The sequence below is a fragment of the Mugil cephalus genome, chromosome 15 (genome assembly GCF_022458985.1).
Source record: "Mugil cephalus isolate CIBA_MC_2020 chromosome 15, CIBA_Mcephalus_1.1, whole genome shotgun sequence".
Classification (NCBI taxonomy): Eukaryota; Metazoa; Chordata; class Actinopteri; order Mugiliformes; family Mugilidae; genus Mugil; species Mugil cephalus.
This window is the reverse complement of record NC_061784.1, coordinates 10,563,626-10,589,912: the sequence shown is the minus strand read 5'-3', so window position 1 is coordinate 10,589,912 and position 26,287 is coordinate 10,563,626. Positions and strand designations below refer to the sequence as shown.

At 41.1% G+C, this 26,287-nt stretch overlaps 1 protein-coding gene across 6 annotated transcripts; it reads left to right on the top strand.

Moving 5' to 3' along the window:
• The first annotated feature begins 1,017 nt into the window (after positions 1-1,017).
• Positions 1,018-25,116, top strand: LOC125021345 (HMG box transcription factor BBX). 6 transcript variants are annotated; one of them, XM_047607367.1, is made up of 16 exons: positions 1,018-1,135; positions 6,963-7,039; positions 12,142-12,313; positions 12,438-12,695; positions 13,101-13,302; positions 13,389-13,456; positions 13,638-13,712; positions 14,695-14,775; positions 15,575-15,640; positions 15,803-16,652; positions 16,764-16,896; positions 18,407-18,558; positions 18,751-18,840; positions 19,414-19,614; positions 20,047-20,239; positions 21,146-25,116. In XM_047607367.1, the coding sequence occupies exons 3-16, from the start codon at positions 12,155-12,157 to the stop codon at positions 21,222-21,224; spliced, it is 2,607 nt and encodes an 868-aa protein (XP_047463323.1). In that variant the 5' UTR covers positions 1,018-1,135; positions 6,963-7,039; positions 12,142-12,154; the 3' UTR covers positions 21,225-25,116. The 6 variants fall into 6 exon arrangements, with proteins under 6 accessions (XP_047463323.1, XP_047463326.1, XP_047463322.1 ...); XM_047607370.1 differs by lacking the exon at positions 1,018-1,135 and adding an exon at positions 5,383-5,535 and having other exon boundaries at positions 12,441-12,695; XM_047607366.1 differs by lacking the exon at positions 1,018-1,135 and adding an exon at positions 5,383-5,535.
• Positions 25,117-26,287: the final 1,171 nt, after the last annotated feature.

The following is a 26,287-nucleotide window of genomic DNA, read 5'->3' as shown; positions in this document are numbered from 1 at the left end:
ACTGGGCCGTCGACTCCACGTTTTCAAGCCTCCCATCTTGTTTTTAGCCTGAGGTAGTTCTGGTATAGCTTGGACTAAAGTTTTGGGGCAGTATCTTGCTGTAGGATGAAGCCCTGACCAACTATACCAGCAGATACTGCGTGCTGTTCTAAAACTTTTGACCGGTAGTGTATGTATATATACTGTATATATATATGACCTATATACACCGATCAGCCACAACATTAAAACCTCTAACAGGAGAAGTGAATACCACTGACCATCTCGTGACAGTGCGATATTCTGCTGGGAAACTTTTGGATCTGTCACTCGATTGGCTGTTACGTAGACATGTAGCAGCCGCCCTGACCACACCAGGCAACAAGATAAAAAAACATGAAAAACACCACAAGGTGTTGACTTGGCCTCCAAATTCACCAGATCCCAAACTTGATCAAGCATCTGTTTAAATGCACTGGGACAAGCCTAATCCACTCCCCTCAACACATACGACCCGAAATGTCCCCACTAACAACATTTTGTTTCCAGACGCCACAGGACACCCTCAGGAGGCCCATGTCCATTCCCTGATGAGCCACAACTGTTTTGGAGGCACAACGGAGACCTGCACAGTATTAGGATGGTGGTCATAATGTTATGCCTGATCACTGCATATGACCTATATACATATACGTGTGTCTATGTGTGCATTACCTTATATGTAAGCAGTAGCTTACAGAAATCAATCAAGCTTCTTTGTGTTCTCCTTCAAAAAAAAAAAAAAAAACAGAAAAGTCCAGAGAAGCAAGTGTATAAGTTACTATATATTTTCACCACATGATATCACCGTACCATCCTTTTTCATTTATTTATCATTGTTTGAGCCCAACACGTCTTGAGCGTATAGATTTGAGGACTTTACACTAATCTCCATAACGCTACAAAAAAAAAATGTCTCGACGCCTCTCATTGGCGAAGCGGAGCCGTCAATCAAAAGCGCCGTCCACTCACGCGCAGGATTGCATGAAGGGGGGTGGGTGGATATTTTCAATGTGTACAGTATGCTGCAAAACTGTTGCTAATTTCCCGACTAAAGCCCGTTTTAAGAGTATTGAAGCCGCGGACCACCGGGGTGACCCCTCGCTGCCTCTGACAGGTACGTGTCGGCGAATCGCCGCCGCCGCACATTTGTGCTGCGGTTTGTGTCATTTGTGTCGCGCACAAAACACCCAGGAAGCTTCTAACAAGTAGTCACTCAGCTGAAATAGATGTTAACAGGGGTTTGTAAGCCGCTATCGGGCTGCCGCGATGTGACTCGGACCTCCTCGGCGACCTTTGTCAGCAGGACAGTGCCACGAGATAAAGTTAAGTCAGGGATGGTGTTAAGGAGAGCAGGCCAGTCAGTCAGCCAGTCTCTGTCTGTGTGTGTGTGTGTGTGTGTGTGTGTGTGTGTGTGTGCGAGCACTTTGCAAACCGGGGGAGGGGAGGGTTATATCTGAGAGGAGAATTATTCTCCCACCGCGAAGAAAACCGAAAGTGATTTCTATTACATCGTGTGACTGAACAAGTCCGTATTTCTGCCTGAATTAACTCGTTGCGCGGTTATTTTCGCATGTTGACGTCGCTTAACGTGTCGCCTTCGCCAGCGGTAACATTCATCATCTGGTAAAGTCCTGCGTTTCTGTACCACTGTAAAACTACACAGCGGGAGCGCGGCGACTTCCCATTCACACCACAAAATAAAAGTACTAAAACTGTCTTTCTTTATGACAACAATTGGTGACGATGGTCACCGACGGTCCTGTCCAGCGAGTGCTGGAATTTCACTGTGTCTCATTGGGCTTTTGATAAAAGCAGATTTGTGTCACGACGTTTGCTGGAGGCAGAACAGAGGGCAGCTTGAGGCAAACACTGTATGCCTGGCACCGTGAATCACGAAAATGTGTACCTTGTTGTATTTTTGGGTGACATAACCAAAAAATCAAGTCCAAGTCTTATCACAAACCAGCCACCGCCAGTCGTAGACAACTTTTGGCTGGCTTTGATGATTAAGAGGAAGGATTGGAGTGATACAATCAACAACAACTGGCCCACTTCTTATCAGAGAAAGTGTAATGCATCATCAGTTCCAGCCTGCATAACATTATAGGTTAGACTAAATTGTGACTGAAATTAAGTCACGTTAATCATGTGATTAATTATTTGGGGGACTCTTGTTACATGTTAATACTAACCGCTTGCTAACGCAATGTTAGTTGTATGTTTCAGGGGCGTCAAGGCAGAAGTTGCATTTACTACGTTACCCTACGTTACAGTGGTTCCATTTACTTCTTGTGATACCTTTGTTGGAGAGGCTTCATTCACTTGATAAAGACAGACCAGGCTGTGAGTGATTGAGTGTTGGAGTTGGTGAATATAGGCCCATTAGTCAGAGTCAACTTTTTAAAGTAACACTCACGGTGTCGGAAAGTGAGTGTATTACCATGCTCTTTAAAATATGCGTTTTCCTCCTCCATTCTTACCAAAACGGTTGAAATATGCTAACTGGCGTTTACAAGTTGTAGCGTTTGAGATGTTTTGCCTCCAGCTAAGCCCCACCCCTCAAAAAACGTCACACTCTTTACAAGCTGTGTAGGGGTCTGTTACTACGGTATTGTTAGTCTTGCATAAATTTGAATACATTTTCAAGAAACGCAACTTCCTCCAAAAAAGTTATAAAAAAAAAGAGGCCAAGGTCAAATCTAAAAGTTTGGATTCAAGAATTTCTTGCAGACATCTGCCAGGCCAATCAAACTGTTTGAACGGAAGAGTAATGGCAATGCCCACATCTTCTGAGTTTGTTTAAAACAAATATGCTCTAATAAGAGACATAAGACATTGTTTTCCCTATGTGTCCCACGTATGAGAAATTTTCTTGTCACAGTCGTGTGGGATTTGGCAAGAAAATATATAATAACAAAAGATACAATAACAAAATTTGACAGGAATATCTACAAAAATAGGAAAATATACAGTACACAGCTCTCTAAAAAATATATAGAGACAAAAAGAAATATAAATACATTCTGTATGTACAGCGTGGTTGTAATTAAAATAGCTAAAATTGGTAAGTAGTTGCTATGACTATAAAATGTATTATTAGAGGAATTATTGAGGTAGTGATTTGTCACAGCTTTATTGTGTGTGCAGAGTTTTGGTTTTACACATAATGAATCCAGAATCAGTTTTTACCAGACCAGGGCTGGACATGCAGGGGTTAGAAATACTGCTTGTTCAATACAGTGCCCAGTTTTTTAATTAACTATCTTAGTATAAGTCCTGGTCTCAGGGTTTGTAGGCACATGATGAAGCCGTCACGTATAATATTGAACATTGCAAACATCGATCAATCTGCGTCACTTGGCATTAAACTGATTCAAAGTTCTGGTAACTAATAAAATGGACCCAATGACTCAGAATTTTAATTCTCCAAGTGTCAGTGCGCTCTGAAAAAGAAATATTTTGGCTCAACAAAGAAATCAACACAACAATTTCCATACATCTTTTTGAGTTCCGACAACTTCTCATGAAATTACTTTTAAGCAACACACGATACTGAGTTACAAGAATTAGCTTTTCTTCTACAATCAGCAGTGTTTTTAATTATGAATCAGTCAAGATGGACAACTGTCAGTCATGACACAACTGGGAATGTTCCCAAATACACCAGTATAGTTATTCATAAATTAATTTATACTCATATTGTACTGAACAGTGCTTTCTGTCAATGTTGTTCAGGATACATGTTCCTTCGTTTTTACTGCATGATCAAAAACTCAACTATGCTAATGGATGGGAGTATCTCAGGAGGTAGAGTGGTCGTCCAATAATCAAAAGGTTCAATTCTGCACTATCCCTTGTCTGTCCATTGTGTCCTTGGGGAAGACACTTAACCCACCTTGCTCCCAGTGTGAACTGTGATGATGTATGATTGCGAGTGAGTGAGTCTGGTGGTGGTTTGACGATTGGTGCAGATTGGCAGCCACAGTTCTGTCAGTCTGCCAAACGGCAGTTGTGACTACTGAGGTAGTTTACCACCACCAGGGTGTGACTGCGAATGAATAATGTATCCAATGTAAAGCTTCTTTGAATGTCTATGATGAAGCGCTACATAAAACTGATGCATTACTATTAATGAAAATGTCTAATTGGAACAACTTGAAACGCAGGTCAACTTAAAAACTAAGTTCATAACTTTGATAATTAAACACATAACACCTAAAGATTTCTTTTAAATAATGTGAAGAAACTAATTGGCACAACTTCATTTTTATGAGGTATCAACTTAAAAATTATTGTTTATATGGCAAATATTACGCAGGTCATTGTTAAAAACACAAACACTTGATTGCAGAAGAAAAGATAATTCCCGTAACCCAGTATAGTGTGTTGATTAAAAGTAATTTCATGAGAAGTTGTCAGAATACAAAAAGGCCACTGGAAATTGTTGCGTTGATTTTTTAGAAATCAAAAGATTTCTTTTTAGAGTGCTGTTGCCACAGTCTTCTTTTTATTCCTATTCCTATATGTTTGGTGGTGATTGGACAGTCATAACACAACTGACAATGTTCCCAAATGCACCAGTATAATTATTCATAAATTAAATTATACTCACTTTGAAATGTGCTTTCCATCTATGTTTTTTTTAAGGATACGTGTTCATTCGTTTTTACTACATGATCAAAAACTCAACTAAGCTAATGGGTTAGTTGAGTTGAGTTAATGAGGGGTCGTCCAATAATTGAAAGGTTCAATTCCGCCCTATCCCTAGTCTGTCCATTGTGTCCTTGGGCAAGACACTTAACCCACCTATGCTAGGGTTAGGTCTTCAAAAGGGGGTCTGCGGAAGTACTGCAGGGCGGTCCCAAAATCTTGTGTTGATATATTATGTCAACATAATATATATGTGTATATATATATATATATATATGTGTGTGTGTGTGTGTGTGTGTGTGTGTAAATTTAATATACACATTATCTTAATACACATAGCTTAATACTGGATGCAAAATAATAATAATAATTATAATGTATATTTATAGTAGAAGTAGAAGTAGCACTAACCTGACTTTAATATCCCTACTTAATCTGTCCGTCATGTTGGGGGTCCATGGCCTGAAAATCGTTGAAGACCAGCTATTGTAAAGGATTGTGAATCGTCTGCATGTGTCAAATAAAGGATTGATAATAAACAGCGACACCAGAGCTGTCACAAGTTTCTACATAAATTACGTTTTCCAGACGTGGCGGATGAAGATGGCGTTTTAAAAAGAAATGACCTGGATGACTGAAAAACCCTTGCACAGGCGACATGTGCTCCCCCTCCTTTTCGGAGCCCTTTTATTTTGACGTAAACCCTCCGTACTTCCCGTTTTCTCGCGAACGAATCGGACGAACTTAACCCAGCCGTGTTTCGGTACAGCCAGTGCTGAACTGTTATGATGTGTCACTAAGTTTAAAAGGTGGTCGGCACCGATGATGAGCGGGGCCCCTCGGTACCTGAGCAGGACACCGGAGGTACGTTGAGACATGAGAGACACCTTCATTGACAGACGGCTGCAAGTTTCGTGGCTTTTTTCGCTGGCGCCCGGTCGCTGTGTTGTCAGCCTCTCAGTCAGTCACTGAAAAATTGCTATTATCGCTGCTCTGGACATGATGTCCGCCTGCTGGCTCTTTACCTTTGGATTTGTTTGTTTGCCGTCGACATTTCACCGATGAGCAGCGCTACGCGCACCGAGTTACTGTGTTTATTACTGAGCTGCTTGTATTTCTCTTCGGTCCTGTTTGAGAGTAGATGGTAAGGAACTGTTTCTCAGTGAGGTGGTATGACTACCCCCCCCCCCCCTTCCTATCCGCATCAAATACATAGCCACAGACTAGACCTGCGTTGTATGTAAACGAACAGCACCAACTGCACCAACAAGTATTTTAACCACAGTTTTTATTCAGCGTCTGTCTCCGAGCTTACAGCTGCTCTGGAAACCTTTGCATGTTAAAACCGTGTCACGCTCAGTTAGCAGCAGCAAGCAGGCTGTGGGGCTAGCGAGCTAACTAGCTACTTTTATTCCTAGTAACACAGCTCGGAAATGGAGCCACTGCTCTGCAAAACACTCCCCACGGATGCATGTGCCCGGCCAGAAGATCCCCACTTTAATTAACCACCGTGGATGATTTTCCCCTCTCAGTGCGAGACGTTTCGGCGACATTGTCATCGGAGAGTTTGACAGGAGTCAAATCTCCCCACTACTGTACTGTACTTGGGCTTTTTTTTTTTTTTTTTTTTTTTTTTTTTTTTTTTTTTTCCTCCTGCAAACCAAAGCAAGATGGACTCTCATTCGGTCTGTCTGTCTTGTCAAGAGCTCAGATCGACATTTTGCACGGGGATGAAAATGTACATGCTTTAGAGGCAGGAACGCGTTAGGTGAGCGAACGGGTTCATTATTCGCGTACTTTAGAAAAATGCGTGCTGTTATCGAGCTCGATACAGCAGCTCCTGTCGTCCCTCCTTAGACAGACAGTCAGTCCGATCGGGCATCAGCAGTTTTACCTGAGAATACAACTAAACCCCTGCGCAGCGAAATAGTCTCCGCCGATGTGCCTCTTTAGGTCGGGCTGGTTAATGTTGTATGAAATGAGTCCAGTGATCGCAGGGTTCTGGCCTACATGTTTTGGATTTGGCCACAAGGGCGGATCGACTGCACGATTGAAGTAATCAGTTATCAGATCAGACAAAATGTCCCACCGTACTTTGAAGCTGATGATGTCTTACGATCTAACTGAAAGAAAGAGAAAACGATCCACTTAAGTTGCCGTGCACTCATCTTTCCTGCAGCCGAGATTATGTTGTGGCAAAAAAAAAAAAATAATAATAATAAAATGATAATAATAATTGTTGCAGAAATGACACTAACGCATGACTGAGAGCGGTGTCTTGTATTTTATAGGTCATCGTCATTGCATGACAAAGGCTGTGGCAGATTCATCTTCATCACTCATACAGCATTTCCATAGTTTTTCTTCAGTAAGTATATCCCCGCTTTCCACTCAACATTCATAAACACACAAAACGTTGGCATCTAGCCTGGCTGGTGTCCAGCAGAAATACAGCCATTGAGTCATCCATTCACTCCTAATTTAATTTGTGCCATGTTTACTAGTCATCAAGAACAAGTGCAAACACGGAGAAAATAATGCAATGGATGAAAATGATGTTTAATTGGTAGTTGATCTATGTGCGTTGAGCATCCAAATGCACCGCTGCTGAAATTAGAGCAATAAAGTTGAATACATTGTGTCAGGGTGGTGGTGGGAAACAATTTATTTTATTTTACTTAGTAACATGTTAACAGCGTCAATTATTTAAGATGGGAAATACTTTTCTATTTTCTGCACCATGTAACTTTATTATTATTTTCCTACAGCGGACCTTGAGGTCTTTGGCTGATCATTTTGTTACTGTGAAGTTTTTTGCAATGACGATCAATTACTTGACAGTAACAGTGACGACCTATTGGTCAACAGCCTCGATATACACTAGTTTGAGGTCTAAGACAGAAGGAGATGGGACTATGATGAAAATGAAATGCTCTATCTCTTCTCCTTCTGCCTTAGATCATACACTTATAAATCAGCCTCATTTTTTTTCTTTTGAAACCTGTTCTTTTTCAATACTCTTTTTCAGATTCCAATCATATCTTATGTGATATTTAATTCTGTCCTCTCTTTTTTCTCAGCCGAAACCTGTGTGCAATGGGTGTCTCATTTCCCACTTTGTAACTTTCTCCAATTTTCCAAGGGTCCATGTTCACATAGTGAAAGTCTTCTCTAAATAATGCCAAGAATTATCACAATGCAACAAAGACTGTAGAGCAGGTACAGTGTACTCTGATAACAGCACCGCCGTGTATTAAAGGCTATTTGCCCGACGTGAAAACCATGGTGATGCAACACCTCGTCGGTCGGTGGTGACATAAAGTGGCGATGATTTATGTTCATGATATATGAAAACTGGCTGTCGGAAATGCAATATAGTTCAGTAATCTTGAACTGTTTTATAACATTGATTAAACACAAACAAATATGCACTTCTATATGCATACACAGCATATTTTACTATTTAGAGTTAGAAACATTAAGAAAAACAGACTAAACTTAAAAAAAAATTAACTCGGACAATTACTCAACAATTATTACAATGTATACGCTTAAAGTCGCGTCCAACGTTTACTTTCTTGTCTGTCCTAGTACATATGGCCCCTAATGAAAAATTTAAAAAGTACACACAAAAAGAAGAACAAGCAAAACAATAGCACTTAACTACTGAAGTTTGAGAACCAAGGGGATTAAATGAAGGGCAAGAATAATGAATCTGACCTAAATTAAATGTCGATGTATATACAGTACCTAAACTAGCCAGACTTTGAACTGTAAACATCCACCATGTACCTACCAGGACTTGGTTGTTCATTTGTCACTGTAGCATCTCTGTTGGTAAAAAAGTATACTTTATAAGTAGCATTTAGCACGATTTCTGCTGTAATTAGTTCAAGGGGACACTGTAGATAGAGGGGCTTTTGTATTTCTGTTGTGTGAACAAACACACCAAACAATCTTTCAGTAATTTTTTATCAATGCCCATTGCGGCTGACTAAAATAACTCGCATACCTCTTATAGTCCACACTTTTCTGTGACTACAGTATCATCGTAATGCTTCTCACACACAGTTTCCCACAACTAGCCCACTCATCAGTGTCACATACACAAGACTACCCATCCATAGTTACATGTTAAAAGCCTAGTAACTAGAGGAATTGATTAAATGTTTGTCCTCTCCATCCTGATGGATAATAATTTGTAGTAGTGGGGAAGATTTTCTTTACTTAAGTAAAAGTATTCGAGTATTGTTTGGACAATGTACTAAGTATTATTTTGCCTCTGAACACACTACTCTGACTCTGGCACCTCATATTGTATGAGTTACCCTTTTACTCTAGTTTAAACTTCCCATTTCTGTGTGTGCAAAACTTGCATTCAGGTCATATCAGATTTAGTTAAGTTATCAGTTTACCTCTTACAAATAGTGTTGGCACCAACATCCAAGTTATAATTGAGAAATGGTAATTTTCTTTCTTAAAGTTTTAAAGTATTCCAACACTGAAAATTATTGAGATGAATGCAAAAGCAAGCAAGCCAAAGTCTGTGATGACAGGCGGTAAAATAAAACAGAATAGATACAGCACAGCATTAAACAAGCAGAGTTTTTCTAATAGTGCTGATTCTTTTATCAAGACCAAAAGAAATAGGTAAGATTTGTTTAAATACCTGACATATTTCGACTGTCGTCTGCAGACGTCTTCAGAGGCATCATCTGACAGATGTGACGTGTCATTTGAAAGGTGTTCTTCCCGTAGGTGTGACCGACCGAATGGACCTGACATATCCACCAGGTTGGCTACGCCTCCCACCATCTGATGGTGTCTGGAGGAGAGAATCCTGCGTGTGGGAGAGCATGAATGCTCCCTCGTCCCAATTCATGGTCAGGGCAGCCTGCTTGCTGATTTCAGTGGCCTCTGTGATCCAGTGCTTGAATTTGATCTGATCCGATCTGATCTGATCATCAGATGCTTGAATTGGTTGTTCAGGCGATTGAATTTGTTTAAGTTGATCATTACATCAGATCAAATTCAAGCACTGGGTCACGGAGGCCATTGAAATTAAGAAGCAGACTGACCTGACCGTGAATCGGGACGATGGAGTGTTCATGCTCTCCCACACACGAGACTCTCTCCTCCAGAGACCCATCGGATGGTGGGAGGGTGTAGCCGGATGGATCTGTCAGGTCCATCAGGTCGGTCACGCCAGCAGGAAGAACACCTTTTAAATGACACATCACATCTGTGAGATGATGCCTCTGAAGACGTCTGCAGGTACAGTCTGTCAAAACATGTCAAGTATTTAAAAGAATCGTACCTATTCCTTTCACTATGATTCAAGTTAAAGAGGATGAAATTGAAGTTTTTAAGAGTATTTCTAACTCTTGCATGTACAACTCTAGCTTGAGTTCAGATTATCAGATTATAAGTCTGGTAACCATCCATTGGAATTTCTTTATGTGTCATGTTTAAATGAATACAAACAAAAAAAGGCAAACCTCTGCCCACATCTGGAGTCCTACAACCAATCGGAGGCATTTAGTAGTAAACAACCTCTACAGTATGGGCATAGCAAGAATATTAGCATAATCAATTAAGGCTAATGAAAAAAAATGCTCAGTGCAATTGAGAAACTTAAAGAGACATCATTAAATCAAACATTGTTTTATGCCCCTACTTATCTCCGAGACAATGATCAGCCACCATTATGCAACATGCATAGGGGCTAGTGGATCTGAGAGCAGACCGTAGCAACACCCCGAACAAGATCCAGTAACCATCACAATGGCAGACTTCCAAATTTACGGGTATTGAGCATGAAGGTCTGAACAGCGCAGGCCCTGGTATGATCCATGTCTGCTGACTAAAGAAACTAACTGCACTCTGCTGCTAAGGGATGGGACCCGATGATGAACGATTTCTAGATTGCCCATAACCGGCATCTACACAACACAGTGGCTCCTTTCAGGCATCATAACTGCTAAGATGAGTAGACCAGAGACCAGATAGGAATTGTTAGGGACACAGGAAGAGCAAAGTTCTAGCTCTCTGTAGGTGTTTGGCTGTAGCTGCTTTAATTGTGGCCTCTTCATGATTTCCTTTTGGTTGTGGGATTCCAAGGTACTTGTAGTTCTGCTACGTTGCCTTCTGGTTGTACAATCTCCTCTGTTCTGACAACCCTACCTCTTCTTGTAACCATACGACCACACTTACTCTGAACGATATTGTTAAGAGATATTGGCGTTATTAATCAGTGAGTCGAGTATACAGGTTGATGTTTACCATGTAGAGGGGGAGGGTTGTGCCATTGTGCAGGCGCTATCCATACCCACTCTTGGTAATGATCGGGTTCAGGGAATTTAGACCTATGCAGAAAGGTGGCAGGGATAGAGCATCTTGGTATAGGCACTTGATGGTGACTTGCCTTGACTTGTTTTCCATAGCCCCACTGAATTCTCAGTGAAGGCTTTTACAGTCCATGCTGTACAACTTCAAGTGTCCCAGGCTCCATGTGTGAGGTATCAGGTCATAGGCAGTTCACAGGTTGCTCTGCAAGGTCTTACAGTGAGAGTGGCAGTTACCTGAACTGGAAGAACAAGATTTGGCCTATAAACACCTGTGGCCCTGCTGGCCATCAGATAACCCGCTGGCCTATTAAACTGACCAAAAGAGGAGGTAGCGGTTCAAAAATATCAAGAGGAGGAAGCTGCTCATTTCACATTGGGGATTCCCCCCAAATCCAGCACACTAAAGTTGTACAGTTAGCAGAATGAAGAATGCCAATAATTAGTAAGGGTCAGAGCCACTATCCTGGATGAAGCAACAAAGAACCATGAGTACATCAGGCTGATGGCCCCCTCTTAAGAAGTGTTTAGTGAATACCTCAGGCAGCAGAAACCTGGGGAGCAAGAGAAAAAAGAACAGTAACCATCGCAGGAGGACAAACCTCTGCATGGTGTGTACTGAAAGACAGATGAGCTAATCATGGCACCACAGGAACGGGCTTAAAATGAAATAGAGAATGGTGTCTATCCCACTAGGGTTGACCCCAGGTACAGGATGCGGAAAGATGCCCCAGAAACAACCGAGTAGATAACTGGAAGATGATGTGTTAGCTAGTAAGTTGTTAGCGGCTAGGGCGTACATGGGATGCCATATCCAAGTTGCGGGCATAGTAAATAGAATCATTTGTGCAGAATATGGTCTTGAGGACCATCTAAGATCTCTGACCAGCAGAGTGCAGGACTGGGAGAATCTAAGATGCTGTACAAGCTTCTAGACTTCTGGTAAAAGTAAGGAAATGAGACTTCCCACCAGGGCAAGAGGGGGATTTTTCAAATCAAATCCAAATTAAATGCATTTTTAACATGAAGTCAAAATAGCTTTACAAATAGTTATATCAACTCTGATGCTGTGTCCATTTGACAACTATGTATGGTCTTATAGTGCGCCCCTTCCGTTGTCTTTTAGGTGCGGTAGTACCATGAAGGGTGAAGGAAGGGGTAAGGAGTCACCTGTTGCTGGGGAGATCATTGGCAAACGGCCCAAACGCAAATGCCTACAGTGGCACCCCCTTCTCTCCAAAAAGGCTCTGGATTTCTCTGAGGAGGAAGAAGAAGAAGATGAAGAAGAGCTGGAGAAAGTGAGTCCCCCCCTCCCCCCCCCCCTTTTTATGAGCTGAATAAGTCATCTATCAGTCTGTCACATATTTGGTACCGAAGACAAAGTACAGCATTGCACTAAACGATTCCTAACTTTGCTTTCAGCAGCCAGTGCTGTGCAGTCAGGACCGGGACTCGCAGGTGCAGTGTGGAAGCACAACGGAGGAAGTGGAGGAGGACACAAATGAACAGCGCGCACGCCGGCCAATGAATGCCTTCCTCCTCTTTTGCAAACGCCACCGTTCGCTGGTGCGGCAAGAACACCCTCGCCTGGACAACCGTGGGGCTACCAAGATCCTGGCCGACTGGTGGGCTGTGCTGGAGCCTAAGGAGAAGCAGAAGTATACTGACATGGCCAAGGAGGTGAGTCTGCCTATATATATTATTTGTACCTTTGCAGCAGCAAAGTAACTAAAAGTAATGTACAGCAGGCTTCCTGATTACCATGTACAGTTTTGCTACTGTTGGATCAGTTATGTGATGGAGACCGGGAGGGGTGAATTTCACACAAGTACAGTTGCGGGTTGTTGTTTATGTTGTGAGGTGAGTGACAGTCAAATATAAACAGACCACACCCAAACGGTCCTGATCAAGAAGGTTAGCTGGCATTTTTCAAATCTTGATTTCTTGATACCTGAGGGAACGGTTCTGTTCTTTAAATCAGAGGTTTTCAATCTCACTCATCAATGTTCAGATCTTAAGAAACTCTAAGCTTCATGGTTTTAAAGAATGTACTTTTAACCAAATCAATTCTCTATGCTTTTCCAGTACAAGGATGCCTTTATGAAGGCAAACCCGGGCTACAAGTGGTGTCCCACTACCAGCAAACCCGTCAAGAGCCCTTCTTGTCAGCCAGTCAGCAATCCTCGCAAAAAAGTTTGGTCTTTCTCTTGTCACTCATTCAAGGACTCTACTGCCAAAAAAGTGCCCAAAACTGACAGCATGCCACAGTTAAACTTCGCCATGGCAGGTGTGTATTGTGAAAAGATTGTCAGCTACGCGTACCAGGATATAAAGTGTTGTATTGTTTTTGTAACTTATGTCATCCGCTGCCAGATCCTACTAAGATGGGAGGCCTTAGCATGCTGCTGTTAGCTGGAGAACATGCCCTCACAAACAGAGAGGTGGGTCACTGGTAGAAGCAAGGCAAACCTGTAATGTACACTCTCTCCAGTAGATGGCGCCAAAGATTGATGTCATTTGTTTTCCATTTGGACATTTGTGTGTTTTTTTTTTTAATATATATATATTATACAGAATTTTAATACTTTGATTAACTAACCCCAGTGTTGTTTACTTCTCTAGATCCCTTCGAGCACTAAACCTAGTTTACCTGACACAGCCAGTGAAGGGAAATCCTTTCCAGAGAATAAGGAAGAGGTATGATCTGAGGCCATATTTTATTATATATTAGCCCAGGTGTTTAGCTGATTTAGCTATTGAATGCAAAATCTAATCAAGAAATATTAGTGTATGTATTACTATATACTGAGCTGTCCAACCGTACATACACTACATAAAATGAAACTCTCTTTTCCACCTGGAATATTAAATGGCATCCACATGGTGATGGTGCTTACGTAGTAATGTAACTAGTTAATATGTTATTTATATTCCTTACATCTGAGACCACGCCTGCGTTTCTGCAAGATTGATGATTTTGAATGTTCCTTTGAACTGGGTCTGTGTGAGGTACTTATCCATGGTCAGTGCATTACCTACCATAGATGAGGTTAGACTCTCCTTCTATCTGGAGAAGCAGTCTGGAGTATAGGAGAGCTAAGCAATGAACTGCTGCCGACTGACTCGTCAATATTTCTTTTGTACTTCTTTTTTCCAGCTTCATCTAAAAATGAATAGTCTGAAGCTGTTGAATATAGTGAATATTATCAGTGTTATCTTCAGCGCCACTAGCCTCAATTGAAAACAACTTTACACATAGCTGCTTTCATGAGTTAGTTAGTTTATGACTCTGGTGTGTCGGAAATGGATTAACATTTTCTAGCACCCACGTCACCCAGCAGTGGAACATCATCAGGGTTTTTTTATGAGTCTCTAAGCTTTGAGGAGAGCGACGTGACAGCTTAAGTTTCCCCTCAGAAAAGGCTGTATGATGGCACAGCAAAGCGCTGATAATGTTCTAAATATGGCATACACTTAACCTGAAAATGGTTTTTAGACGGGTCATGAGTATGGTGTCTGAGATATGCTTCGCTGGTGGATGGTCCTGCCTTCTTCAAATTGGGGTGGAGTGTGCTAGAGCATCTCATACCGCACACTTCAAAGATACAGAATTAGGCCTTTAATACAGACGCATTAATGACTGATGTACCCCAGAACTCACATGTTTTTCAATCCACAGATGTTTTCTGGGACAATACCAAACAGAGTGCCTGACATTTGTGAAAGCAGGGTCAAATCTGCCCTTTCTCCAATGGAAGAGGTACGACTGAGTGAAAATCCGTGAAAAATGTTTATAATGATCGTAACATAGATACTTATATTCCAACATTACATATCCAGTATGAGTTCCTCCAGTAGAAAGCAAGAAAATAATGTGCAGAGTGATTTTAATGCCACCCTCGGGACAAAATATTATTAATCACATAATCTAACTGGTATTTTGCCATGAAACTTGTTAGTGTAATTTTACTATTCTTCATTCTAAAGAGGGGATATCACTTTGCCGACATTAGGTTTCTATAACACGGTTTGGGCTTTCACCATGCTCTGGTTTCACCATGGTAACGAATGCTGCACCGTTTCCTCGTTGTGAAGCTGGCTACCCATAAATCAAACAGTGGCTGCCGATCGCAGCGTTGAAAGAAAAATACTAGTACAGGATCCCGAAGAAACAAAAGAGTTTACAATAAACAGAGAAAGAGATCTGTAATTAGATATGTAATTAGCTGCATTTTACATCCCTCTCCATCAGACGAACACAGGGTAACACGGATAGACTTTGAGATGAACTTTAAGATATTATTAGGCACAAGATTAGTTTACTATATGCACTGTACTATACACTGCAAACTACAGCTTCTGTATTATGTTGATGCCTTTTTGCTGATGACACTAGTAATTAGTAGCTCAAAATTGAACTTCATGACACAAGCTCCAAGTTTAGTGTTTACTGCAAGAAGCAAGGTAGATGTTGCTGGATACTAGTAGATTTGGATCTCCAGAAAGCAAAATACTGTGATTTCATTAACAAAACAATGAATATTCCTGTCTGTTCACAGTCTTCACTGTCTGTGGCACCTGAAGGAAAACCATGCGGACAGTCCGCCCTCTTCCAGCTCGCTGAAGTAAGACGTTACCTGACTGTAATATCATTTCTTATAAGTTTCTTTCACTCAGCTACGCTGTGATGAATTGAAACGCTTCAGGTTCAAAACACATGATGTTAATTTGTTCAGTGTTTTCATTTCGTTTAACACCGTTTTTTTGTTGTTGTTGTGTTTGATAAGATGTGTTTGGCATCTGAAGCGGGAAAAATGGACACGGTTGTATCTCAGCCAGAGGACAGCTCCTCTCCAGCCTCCCTCCAGCAGACTGACATCAAGCCAGAGATCAAGGAGGACAGCGCTGACACCGACCACTCTCCTCCCTCCTCGCACACATCGGCCCCCTCAGCCACGCTTTCCTCCGTCACTTCTACCTCCACCGATGCAGTTCCCTCGCAACCGATTAGCCAAAACGCATGTGTCAAAAAGAAGAGCAAGAAGAAAGACGCGGCCAAGTCGACCGATAGCGACGAGCTCCTTTGTCCGGCAAAGAAGATGATCAAGAGGTGTAGTAGTTCAGAGTCGAACGTGGACAGTGTCTTCAGTACAATTGAGGCGGTGGCTAAAGGGGCCTGGAAGGACACGGAGGAGAAGCCTAAAAAGAAGCTCCAAAGCGGTAACAGCAGTGGAAACTCCGGTTTGTCCAAAAAGAAAATGAAGCCCAAAGCCAAGGCCCTTGTCAAGGAGAAGGAGGAGGAGATGGACGACAGCAATGATCAGTGTGAGCAGCAAAGCCCTCCTGAGGTGGAGCTGAAGGAAGAGGCGACCGGTGATAGCGCCAACACAGAATCAGAAGAAGCCAATGTAGGAGGCGCAGACATTCAGGGCCACATGGCAGAACCCCATCACTTCCCTTGCAGCCTTTCGCCTGCTAAGCTCAAAGAGGAAGAGGGGGCGAAGGAGAGTGCGACCTGTGAGTCCAGCGCGGAGAATCGCGGCTCCAGGAAATCGGAGCGGAGCTGTAAAGGCGCTTTGTACAAAACTCTCGTCTCCGAGGGAATGCTGACTTCGCTGAGAGCCAATATTGACCGAGGTATCAATTTTAATTTAAGGGCAAACGCATTAATGTACAGGGGGAATAATCTAATCTGTGTGTCGTGTAGTTAATTAACAAATGAATTAATGAACGGTCTTTTCTCTGCAGGTAAAAGAGGAGCTTTCCGTGCTTGCGACCACGATGCTAACTGGAGTGATGACAGCTGGACGGTTTCACAGATGGGACCTAATAACCCCAAGAAGCTGAAAAAGTTAAAGTCCAAAGATGAGTCGTCACAGGGGTGAGTCGTGTCTCTTCTTGCTGTATTGTGATATAGAGAACGGTTTATTATAACAAAATAATGTTTGTTTTTCAGCTTTTAGACACACTTAAAAAAGGGCCTAAGACAAAAAATATGTATTGTATTAAACTTTAAATTAAAATCAGGGCACACAGAACAAACCTCCTAAAACGTTGTCAACAAACATTTACTACATACTGATATATGCAGCATGTTTTCTGCAGCCTTGTCCTATTTTGTCAAGTTTCTTTTTCCAAATTTTCACGGAATTTAAAGCTAGACATATTTTTTTATGGCTGACACCAATTTCTTTTACAGCAGCCGTGCCGTTTGATTCTCCCTCCAGTTACATGGTAAAAATTACATATTGATAACCAATGTTACAAATCTCAATTTAACTAAAAACATAAACATTTATTGAACTTAAAGAATATGTAAAAAGGGGTAGAGCACAAACGGCTTCCAGCTGCAGGCACTCTGTTAGAGGGGGAGGGGCAATGTATGGGCTGCACAGGTCTGCACATGTATCACTGATGCCGATACCAGTTAAAAACAAATATCGTCCCGATATATTGACCGGCCAATGTATATGTCGATCTCTAAACCCTCAGTCAGAACTGAGAACAACGCCACGATTGCAAAATATTTTATTTACACACACTCCTCGGACACCTCATCTGGAGAATATACTAAATGTCTGCAGACATTGATTTATAATGTGGGATGGTGCATTCACACTAGCCGTGAGAGAGCTACTACCCACAGTACAATTTTAATTTGTAATTTTAAACACTCTGACGTTCAGCACTTCAAATGTGAGTGAGACGCGCAACATGAAAATTGCAGTGATGCATCAACCAGTCAGTTTTATGACTGTAATTTGTTTGTGCCTTGATATTAATTTCCTTAGCCCATTAACACACTGTTGACAACTGTGAGTCCACTGGAGAAGTAGGAAAACCAAACATTAGAAATACCCTGCAAGCTCCACAGGTTTGCTTTTATTGTCACTAATGCCAGTACCAGAAAATCATAGCAAAGCTCAAGATGTTTGCAACTGTCTACGTAAGCCTTATGTAGCATTATTATGAAATAATACCAGGATAGGCCTGGGAGTGATGAAAGTCAAATTGTTTTCCTGCTGAATATTCGTGTACATAAAATCAGCTCCTATCACCATTTACTGATCCAGATCCATAAAGGATGACACATATTTTAACAGAGACTTGACTGTAATATTCCTGTTTTAAAGAATTTAGGATGCTGTTACTGACAGTTGTGTTTTTTCTGAATTAATAAATCATTTCGTACTACTGTAGAAACTAGAACAATGCACCAATAGAGCATAGAACAGAGTAATACTCTAGAGTGGGTTACAGCTGAATGTTTTAGAGAGGAGGAAGGTACCAAGACATTAACTATTCTCTATTATACAATTCCTCTCACGTCTGGTTCATGTTCTAGTTTAGTGTATGTTTGGTTACGTAAAACTTTGAACTTCACTTGTCAGCCTAGGGAAACTGGAGGAGGAGTTTGAAAAGAAGTTTAACAGCCTGCCACAGTACAGCCCAATGACATTTGACAAGAAGGGGATTGCTGTCGCAAAGAAAAAGAAGACTGACAGCTCCACTGTCCACGAGGACACTTCTAAAGCCGGGAAAGGTAGGAACGATGCCAAACTAAGTCTCCTCCGCTGAATGAACAGTTTAAAATCCTCTCACGTCATCCATGGCTCGATCTACACCTGTTTGCAGTTCTCTCTCTTTGTTACGACTAAAACCTTTTGACTCCATAGCATTGCATTCCCATGCTCTTTTTTTCTTTGTTTTTTCATTTTGTTTTTTACTATATCAGGACCATCTTCATCTCAGAAAAAGACTTCATTCCACAAGATTGTTAGGAAGCACAAACACAAAAAGGAGAAACCAGATGCAGTGGACAAAGGTGAACTAGAATGTTGATGTTTGTACTTTTATGTAGCAGAAGACGTAGCTAATGGAAGTTAATGGACCTCTGCACAGTTACCCATTAGTGATGCTCTCAAGAAAGTCGTCCAGGTCATAGTATATATGAAATACCTGGATATCTCAAAGATCTTAAATGTAATATATATATATATATATGTGTGTAAACATAACAGTTAAAACTCTGAAACAGGGAGGTGGAAATGTTAGCTTACACTCGAAGCACAAGACATCCCATTTATCTTTGTTGTGAATAAGGTCAGAACAGATTATAATATATACTATAATATAATAATAATATATATAATAACATAAGGAGTGTTCACTAAGAATTAGCACTTAAGATCTACTATAAGCCTAAAGAGAGCTCTTCAGTCTGGTTAAATACGGTACTGTTGACTTTAAAGTACACATATTACTGTAGTTTTTGTAACTGATTGTCCTATTAAGAGGACTGAAATAGATTTATATTGTGTTTACGCATAATGTAATGAACGTCACGTGCATTCGTCAGGCCACTAAAATCCATTCTGGTGAACTTTCGTCCCCACAGCAGTGGTACAGACTGATTCCACCGCACCGGACTCAGCTTCAAAAGCCAAATCATGTTGTGCCCCCGTTGCCATAACGTGCCCAGATGTCCAGGGCACCACCAGTATGGAGATGCTAGTCGGTAGCCAGAAGAGGAAGGCGAGGAAGACCAAGATCACACACTTGGTGCGCGTAGCTGACGGGAGCGTGTCTCCAGTCGAGGGTGAGTGATGAATAAACACTTAATCATTGTCTGACATTTCTGCTGAAACAAAAGTATGGGCCACAATTAGTTGTTGAGTCAGTTGTTGAAGCGATCCTTATCTGTGCCGACAGGAAATAAGTCACACATGACACGTTTAAAAATACACAGTATAGTTCAACCACTCACATTAATGAAACATATGTCAGTACTTTCGATATCATGTCGTCTTTCTTGATGGGAAAATAGTTTTTAAGCCTCTCATAGTACATAAGAAAGTAGTACACAGACAAAAATGTACAATGAGTGAAATTTAAAACTACTACGGGTACTTTAATCGTCATGACACATCGATGCCTTCACAAATGTTACGTTTTAGTTCAATTATTTAAAAGTTTCATAGTGTTGTCATGTCGTTCCTGTGGAGTTCACATGTTTGCTTTCATGCTGCAGAGGACAAAACTAGGGACTTGAACCAGGAACAGGATAAGAAGCCATTACCCCAACAGAATTTATGCAATGAAAAAGGGTGCTACAGTAATCCCAGAGCGGAGGAGGCAGAGAGGAGCACCGTACCACAAGAGCTACCTGCCTTCTTCAGCTTGGCAGCCCTCGCCGAGGTCGCGGCCATGGAGAACGTTCACAGGTACAGGAGCTTCCATGCAACAGATACAGTGGAGCAGTTTATACTTAGGGCAACATATAATGAATGTGCCAGTTCAGAATGATGTCAAGTTATTAATTCATAAAGATACGGGTGAGAGTCACTGGCTTTGATGGTAACCTAGTGCTTTAGCTTGTTGGGTAAATTTTATTATTCAGTGAATATTTTGTTCTGTTGCGTATAGATGTACAATAGATTTTTGGGGGTTTAACTCCCTTATACTAACTTATATTACATTCTGAATTCTGTATTTGTTTCAATAGATGGACATTTTGTTAATACATATGTATATATACACTGATCAGCCACAACATTATGACCACTGACAGGAGATGTAATTAACTTACATATAATAATGCAGGTAATGTAAATAATGTAAATAATGCAACTTTTGGACCTTGCACTTCGTGTGCATGTTACTTAGACATGTATCATCCACCTAGACCAGACCAGACACCCCCACCCCATAGCAATGACACTCCCTGATGGCAACACCCATCCCCAGCAGGATGCAGCCTGACACACACAGAAAAACAAAACTAAAAAAAAAAACAAAACATGAAGAACAGCACAGTGTTGGCCTCCAAATTGACTAGATCCAAACTGATCAAGTATCTGTTGGATGATCCACAGAGGCACAAGGGAGACCTACACTATATTAGGGAGGTGGTCATAATGTTATGCCTGATCAGTGAATATAACAAACGTACATTTACGGGTAAAAATAGAACGAGTAGAAAGGAAAATAATATTTTGCTTAAACTGCTTTACAGTGTGATTTGGCTGCAGCGTACCATCACTTTAGAGTAAAGCCTTATATGCTCTCACCTCCTTTAACCTGGAAAGCTGTGCATGCACCCTTAAGTCTTCTCTGATATTCCGTTTCAGAGGCCAGAGAGGCTTGGCTGAGAGTCAGAAGAAGGAGCTTGGCCAGACTCAAGTTCTTATCTCCTGCGCTGATCAGTGAAAAGGCTTCTGCCGCCGCTGCTGTAATGACGAGCGACAAGCGACATGGACTTTGGCAGTGGAGCTTTATTTTCCTCAGCGTTAACCCCACACTGAAAGGAGTCTCGATAAGGAATGTCCGGACAGACTTCACCTCCCCCCCTTTGTTGTGAATTTGCTCGTGCTCAGATTCATGGTGGGGAGAAGCGATCCTTTCCTCTTCCTCCTCCTTGCTATCTCAGTGTTGTCCCCCCGAAGCCTTCCTCGAGGAAAAATGCCTTTCTTAAGCCCTCACTCCCTCTTAGATGCTCCGTTAAGGCCTGTGGAAGAACCAAGCTGTCCCCAGTGCATGGCTACCTACATAGAGAAAAAACCCAACACTGCATTGGTTTGTTTTCTAGACAAACACAGCTTTCTTTTACCTTTTTACCTCACACACCTGTCGAATAATTCCCTCCACCTCTGGTACAATACCTCTGTATTTTAATAGCTCTTATCCCTCCCATCCCCTTCTAGCTTAAACCTAAAATGACTTTAACCAGGGTAAATTATCACGACGGATAGACTTTCATCACCAACCGCTTGCGTAGGGGTTCGCGCGCTGACGTGGTGCGCCCAAACACAGAAGAAAATCATGGTGGAGTTTTTGATATGCTTGTTACGATGTTGCTGCTGCTCTTAGTAACACAAATGGAAGCCACAAATTGTCATATTAGACTCAATATGAAGAAATAGAGTTGAATATAGCTGAGGATATTTGTGCTCTTTATGTTTTAGTGGTAGAAGGTTCCCCTGTACCTATCTGGCTTATGAGACAATAGGTCTGCTTATAAACTATGTCTTGTGATGGGGAGGTCAAGTAAAACTGATTCAAATTTAGCCTTAACTCCCCCCCACCCCCACCTACGCCCTCTTTGCCACCCTTCAGCTAGCTTCTTGCTCAATTGCCATCATAGCCCCCTAGTCAGCGTAAACATTTTTTTGAATTGTGAAATGCAGTTTTTTTGTCGATACTTGATCTTATTGCAGTTTGCGTAGCAATTAGGACGGTTAATTCCTCGTGTGCAAGTTATTTTATTGAATACATGTTCTTGTTTATTCTGTAAAAGCTGCACTAATTCATTGCTAAAGTTTGAGTTGGAGGCGTGACGAGATGCCTTGTCTCCGTCGGCCACAGCGTTCTCGAAACGTGCGTCCCATGAAATGGGGCGACTGGTCGAAAGACACAATGTAGAAATGACGTGTTCGTTGGTTTTCTGATTCGTGAATGTGTTTTCGGACGCATTCCGCCGGCGCTGCGCTCTGATTCCTCTTAGAGTTACAGGAGACAAGGCACTTCCTAGTTCCCCATTTGTTTCCTGTTGGCCTTTTGAGATTTTATTACCAAGTAATGGTCTACTCAGAGGTCACATGCAATGAATGTTTTGAGTTTTAGAGATATTTATACCTATTCCTTATGAAACATTGATTTCGTTCATGTTTGGTCAGAATCATTCCATTCAACAGCTCTGTCTTCACCGTGCTCGTGTTTACAGTTAATCAGCTGTAAAAAAAAAAAAGACAGGACGCCATTAAGCTTCAGGTTTGTTGTCTTCCCAAGAGCTGATGGACCCTGGTAGAGCAGCTGCAGCAGGCTAACGGAGGCTGACACCTGCGCAGCCTCCCCAGCAATACCCATCACCTCTTTACCCAGCAGCCTTTCAACCCTCTGTGTAGACCAATGCTCAACTTTTCTTTTCTTTCTTTTCTTTTCTTTTTTTTTGACATTTTAGATCCGGTCACATTAACGCTCTTTATAGCCTTTTTTAATTTGTATCTGATCATTCTTCTTTTAACATTTGTGATTCATGGCGTTCTATCGACTAGCTCCTTTATGAACTAGCGTTATTTTGTTTTCTCCTGAGGACAAGTTTACTGGATTAAGACTGTTCTCCCAATACTCAAGCTCATAGATAATGACTGTGTCTCCGCTTACCCGGTAGGTAAAAAAGGCACTCAGAGAAAAAGATAAAAAACGAAAAAAGAAAAAAAAAAACTGCACCGTCTTTAGACAAAAAAGCTGGTCTTTACACTTCTGCAGGTGAATATTTGAATACAACCGTGTCACCATTTTCGGATATGGGCAGTGTTAAGACTGCTTTCTGGCACATGCTGTAACGACAGGACCGACACATAAGAAACGGATGGGTCTCATGCATCTATAAATAGAGTATTTTCCTAAATCAGGGCATTGTTACACAGTAATAATGGTTTGCCAATGTAGGCCCTCGTGTGCAAGTAGTGCTCTCCATGCAACGAATCTGTATCTAAATTTGTGCTTGAACTAAATGCATGTTTCCCCGTTAAGCTTAGGAGAACCACCGTATGCTTTATGATAATCCTAATAATGAAATATATATATTTTTCTTCAGATAAGAGAGAACGTTACATGAAGGATGCTATCATCCGAGCAGTAAACTGTATAGTTCTTCCACTGGTAGACATCAGTGTAGTTCTTTGCAAAGACAAAGAAATTGTCTTCCCCACAAAATAGAGATATATTTGCTTATAGCAAGTGAGTTTATTGACATTTGCCAAAGAAAGGGAAAGGTATATTCAAATGGAAATTCTGTAGGGAAAAAAATAAATAAATAATAATAATAGAAAGCTAGCAGTTGCACTGGATTTTTGTGGTGTTTAAATCTTCAGGTAACAATATCAGCACAATTCATCCTGTGTGTCTAATGGGATTTCCTTGTTCTTTGAACCCTGAGTCGGAATGAAGTGCAACAAGAGGGCACCACTCAATGCCTCTTTTAATATACAGTATTTGCACCTTATGACCCAAACCAAAATGATCATGGTGTTTGAAGACGATATATAATTTTTACCCACTTGATGGAAATTATGCATTTTAACAAGTATATATACGAGAATCCAGTCAATAACAAAAACCACACATGTACAAAAAACAGCCATAGTTCTGTCATTTCTCTACCCCCTCACTTTTTCTATCTAGAAAATGCTTCTATAATGTTGAAATTCCTATATTAGTTACCTAAATGACTATTATACTTTTTTGTGCTAGTACTGTCTTCTTGAATGTAATCATTTTGTACCTGTATTTTTCTAATTCAGTCTTGATTGTACTGTATGTATGCTATGATGGTATACTGTTCTTTAGGTGCATAGTTTGTTACAACCAACAGTTCTTATGACAGGATAGCTGCTGTGCTGTGAACTCTGTGGAAAATTTGTGGAGGCCCGTAAGTCCAATGGACTTATTGTACCATGTGAGCATCCATGTGACTGATAACTGAGAGATTCTTGCATTTTGAGTGGTTTCCCTCGTTTGCTACTTCCTCTTTCCTTTGCAGTAAAAGTCATAGTCTGTTCAGAGCAGTTTATAAAACGGGAATACTCCTGCAATCAGATAGAATTTCAACTTATTTATTACTGTTCCTTTTTTTTTTTTTTTAGGTTTAGTCAAATAAAAAAACAATGAAACATACAAGTGAATATGCATCTGTTTATACATGAACGTGTATAAAATTATCTACCCTTTACTGGAATGTAGATCATGGCTTCCTTTTGTTTTATTGTGATGAAGAGGTTATGCCAGATCTTTTAAATCACTTTCCTCCGATAGGTTGTGCATGGTGTGCTTATTCTAATTTTTGTTCTTCATAATCATCATGATAGATATGTATTTTTGATTGTTAAAGCCCAGTTGTTAAATGCAGCCTTGCCTTACTGGAATCCCTGCTTAGGGTGGGATCCCTCAGCCAGACACCTTCCCAAATCCCACCTCACCCCACCCACAACTACTATGTCTTAACACTGTTTGCTGATGCAACTATTATTCCCTCTACACTTTCTGCTGACACAACTATACTTCTTGAACACCTATTAAAATAACATCTATTACATCCGTGCATCTGTGTGGAGATTTTGTTGTGTCTAATATTGTGTAGGTCTCCCTTGTGCCTCCAAAACAGTTGTGACTCGTCAGATAACGGACATGGTTCTTCTGGGGGTGTCCTGTGGTAACAGGACTTTTTTAGTGGGGGTCTTTGGTTCCTATGGGTTGAGGGGAGAGGCCTCTACTTGGATCAATCTTGGGACCTAGTGATTTTGGAGGCCAGGTCAACACATTGTGCTTTCTCATGTTTTTTTGAGTTGTTCCTAAAGTGTTTTAGTGTGTGCATGTATCAGGCTGCATCCTGCATTCAGCATTGCTATATGCTTATGGGGGCATCCCCTTGATTTAGGTGGGTGGTATATGTCCAAGTAACCAGGTCCAAAAGTTTCCCAGCAGAACATTTTATCGTCACAAGAGGCTCAATGTTATTAACTTCACCTGTTGGTGATTTTAATGTTGTGGCTGATCGGTTTCCATTAAATCTCATTAATGCAATTCTGTCTACGTGTCCATCTGGGACCCATGATCGAATGAATGAATGGGTGCTATACACAAACGGATGACCCTGTGCCCCAAACCCTTACTATCTTCAGATGTAGTAAAGGCCTGAGAGGGTTTCATGGTATGTTTGTCCATCAGTACCGTGAAGTACCGTCCAACCCACTTTGCTTACGTTGACTAAATCTGAGCAGAAAGTATGTACACTTACATTCATCAGTCACATTGTCAAACTGAAACTATAGTGATTCAGTGCTGTTTAAAGCCATGTGTGCCCACGCGTCATGCCGCATCAACTGTTTCCCAGTGTTGTGTGATTCAGATCATCAGCCGTTCCAGTCTACATACTATTTCTGTTGACGGTTCAAAAAAAAAAAAAAAACTTGAGGTCCGACGTCCTCATATGGGGACATTAAGTTTTAGGCTTGCGGCCACTTATTCTGCTTCATTTAGACCTGTTGTCCTAATAAGGAGGCATGTACTGGTAGCAAAGAGTCAATACACTCGTTTATTTATGCTTATTTATAACTTTTCCAATTTGATATGACATGCAAATTGAACCAATTCGCAAGTACACGTTTGAGGACGTTGGGATTTCACCATTTCCAATTTACATTAAAATAAACATTTTTTTAATTTGGTACCCTTAAAGTGACTTAAATTGTAAAAGACACTTAAATAATCTG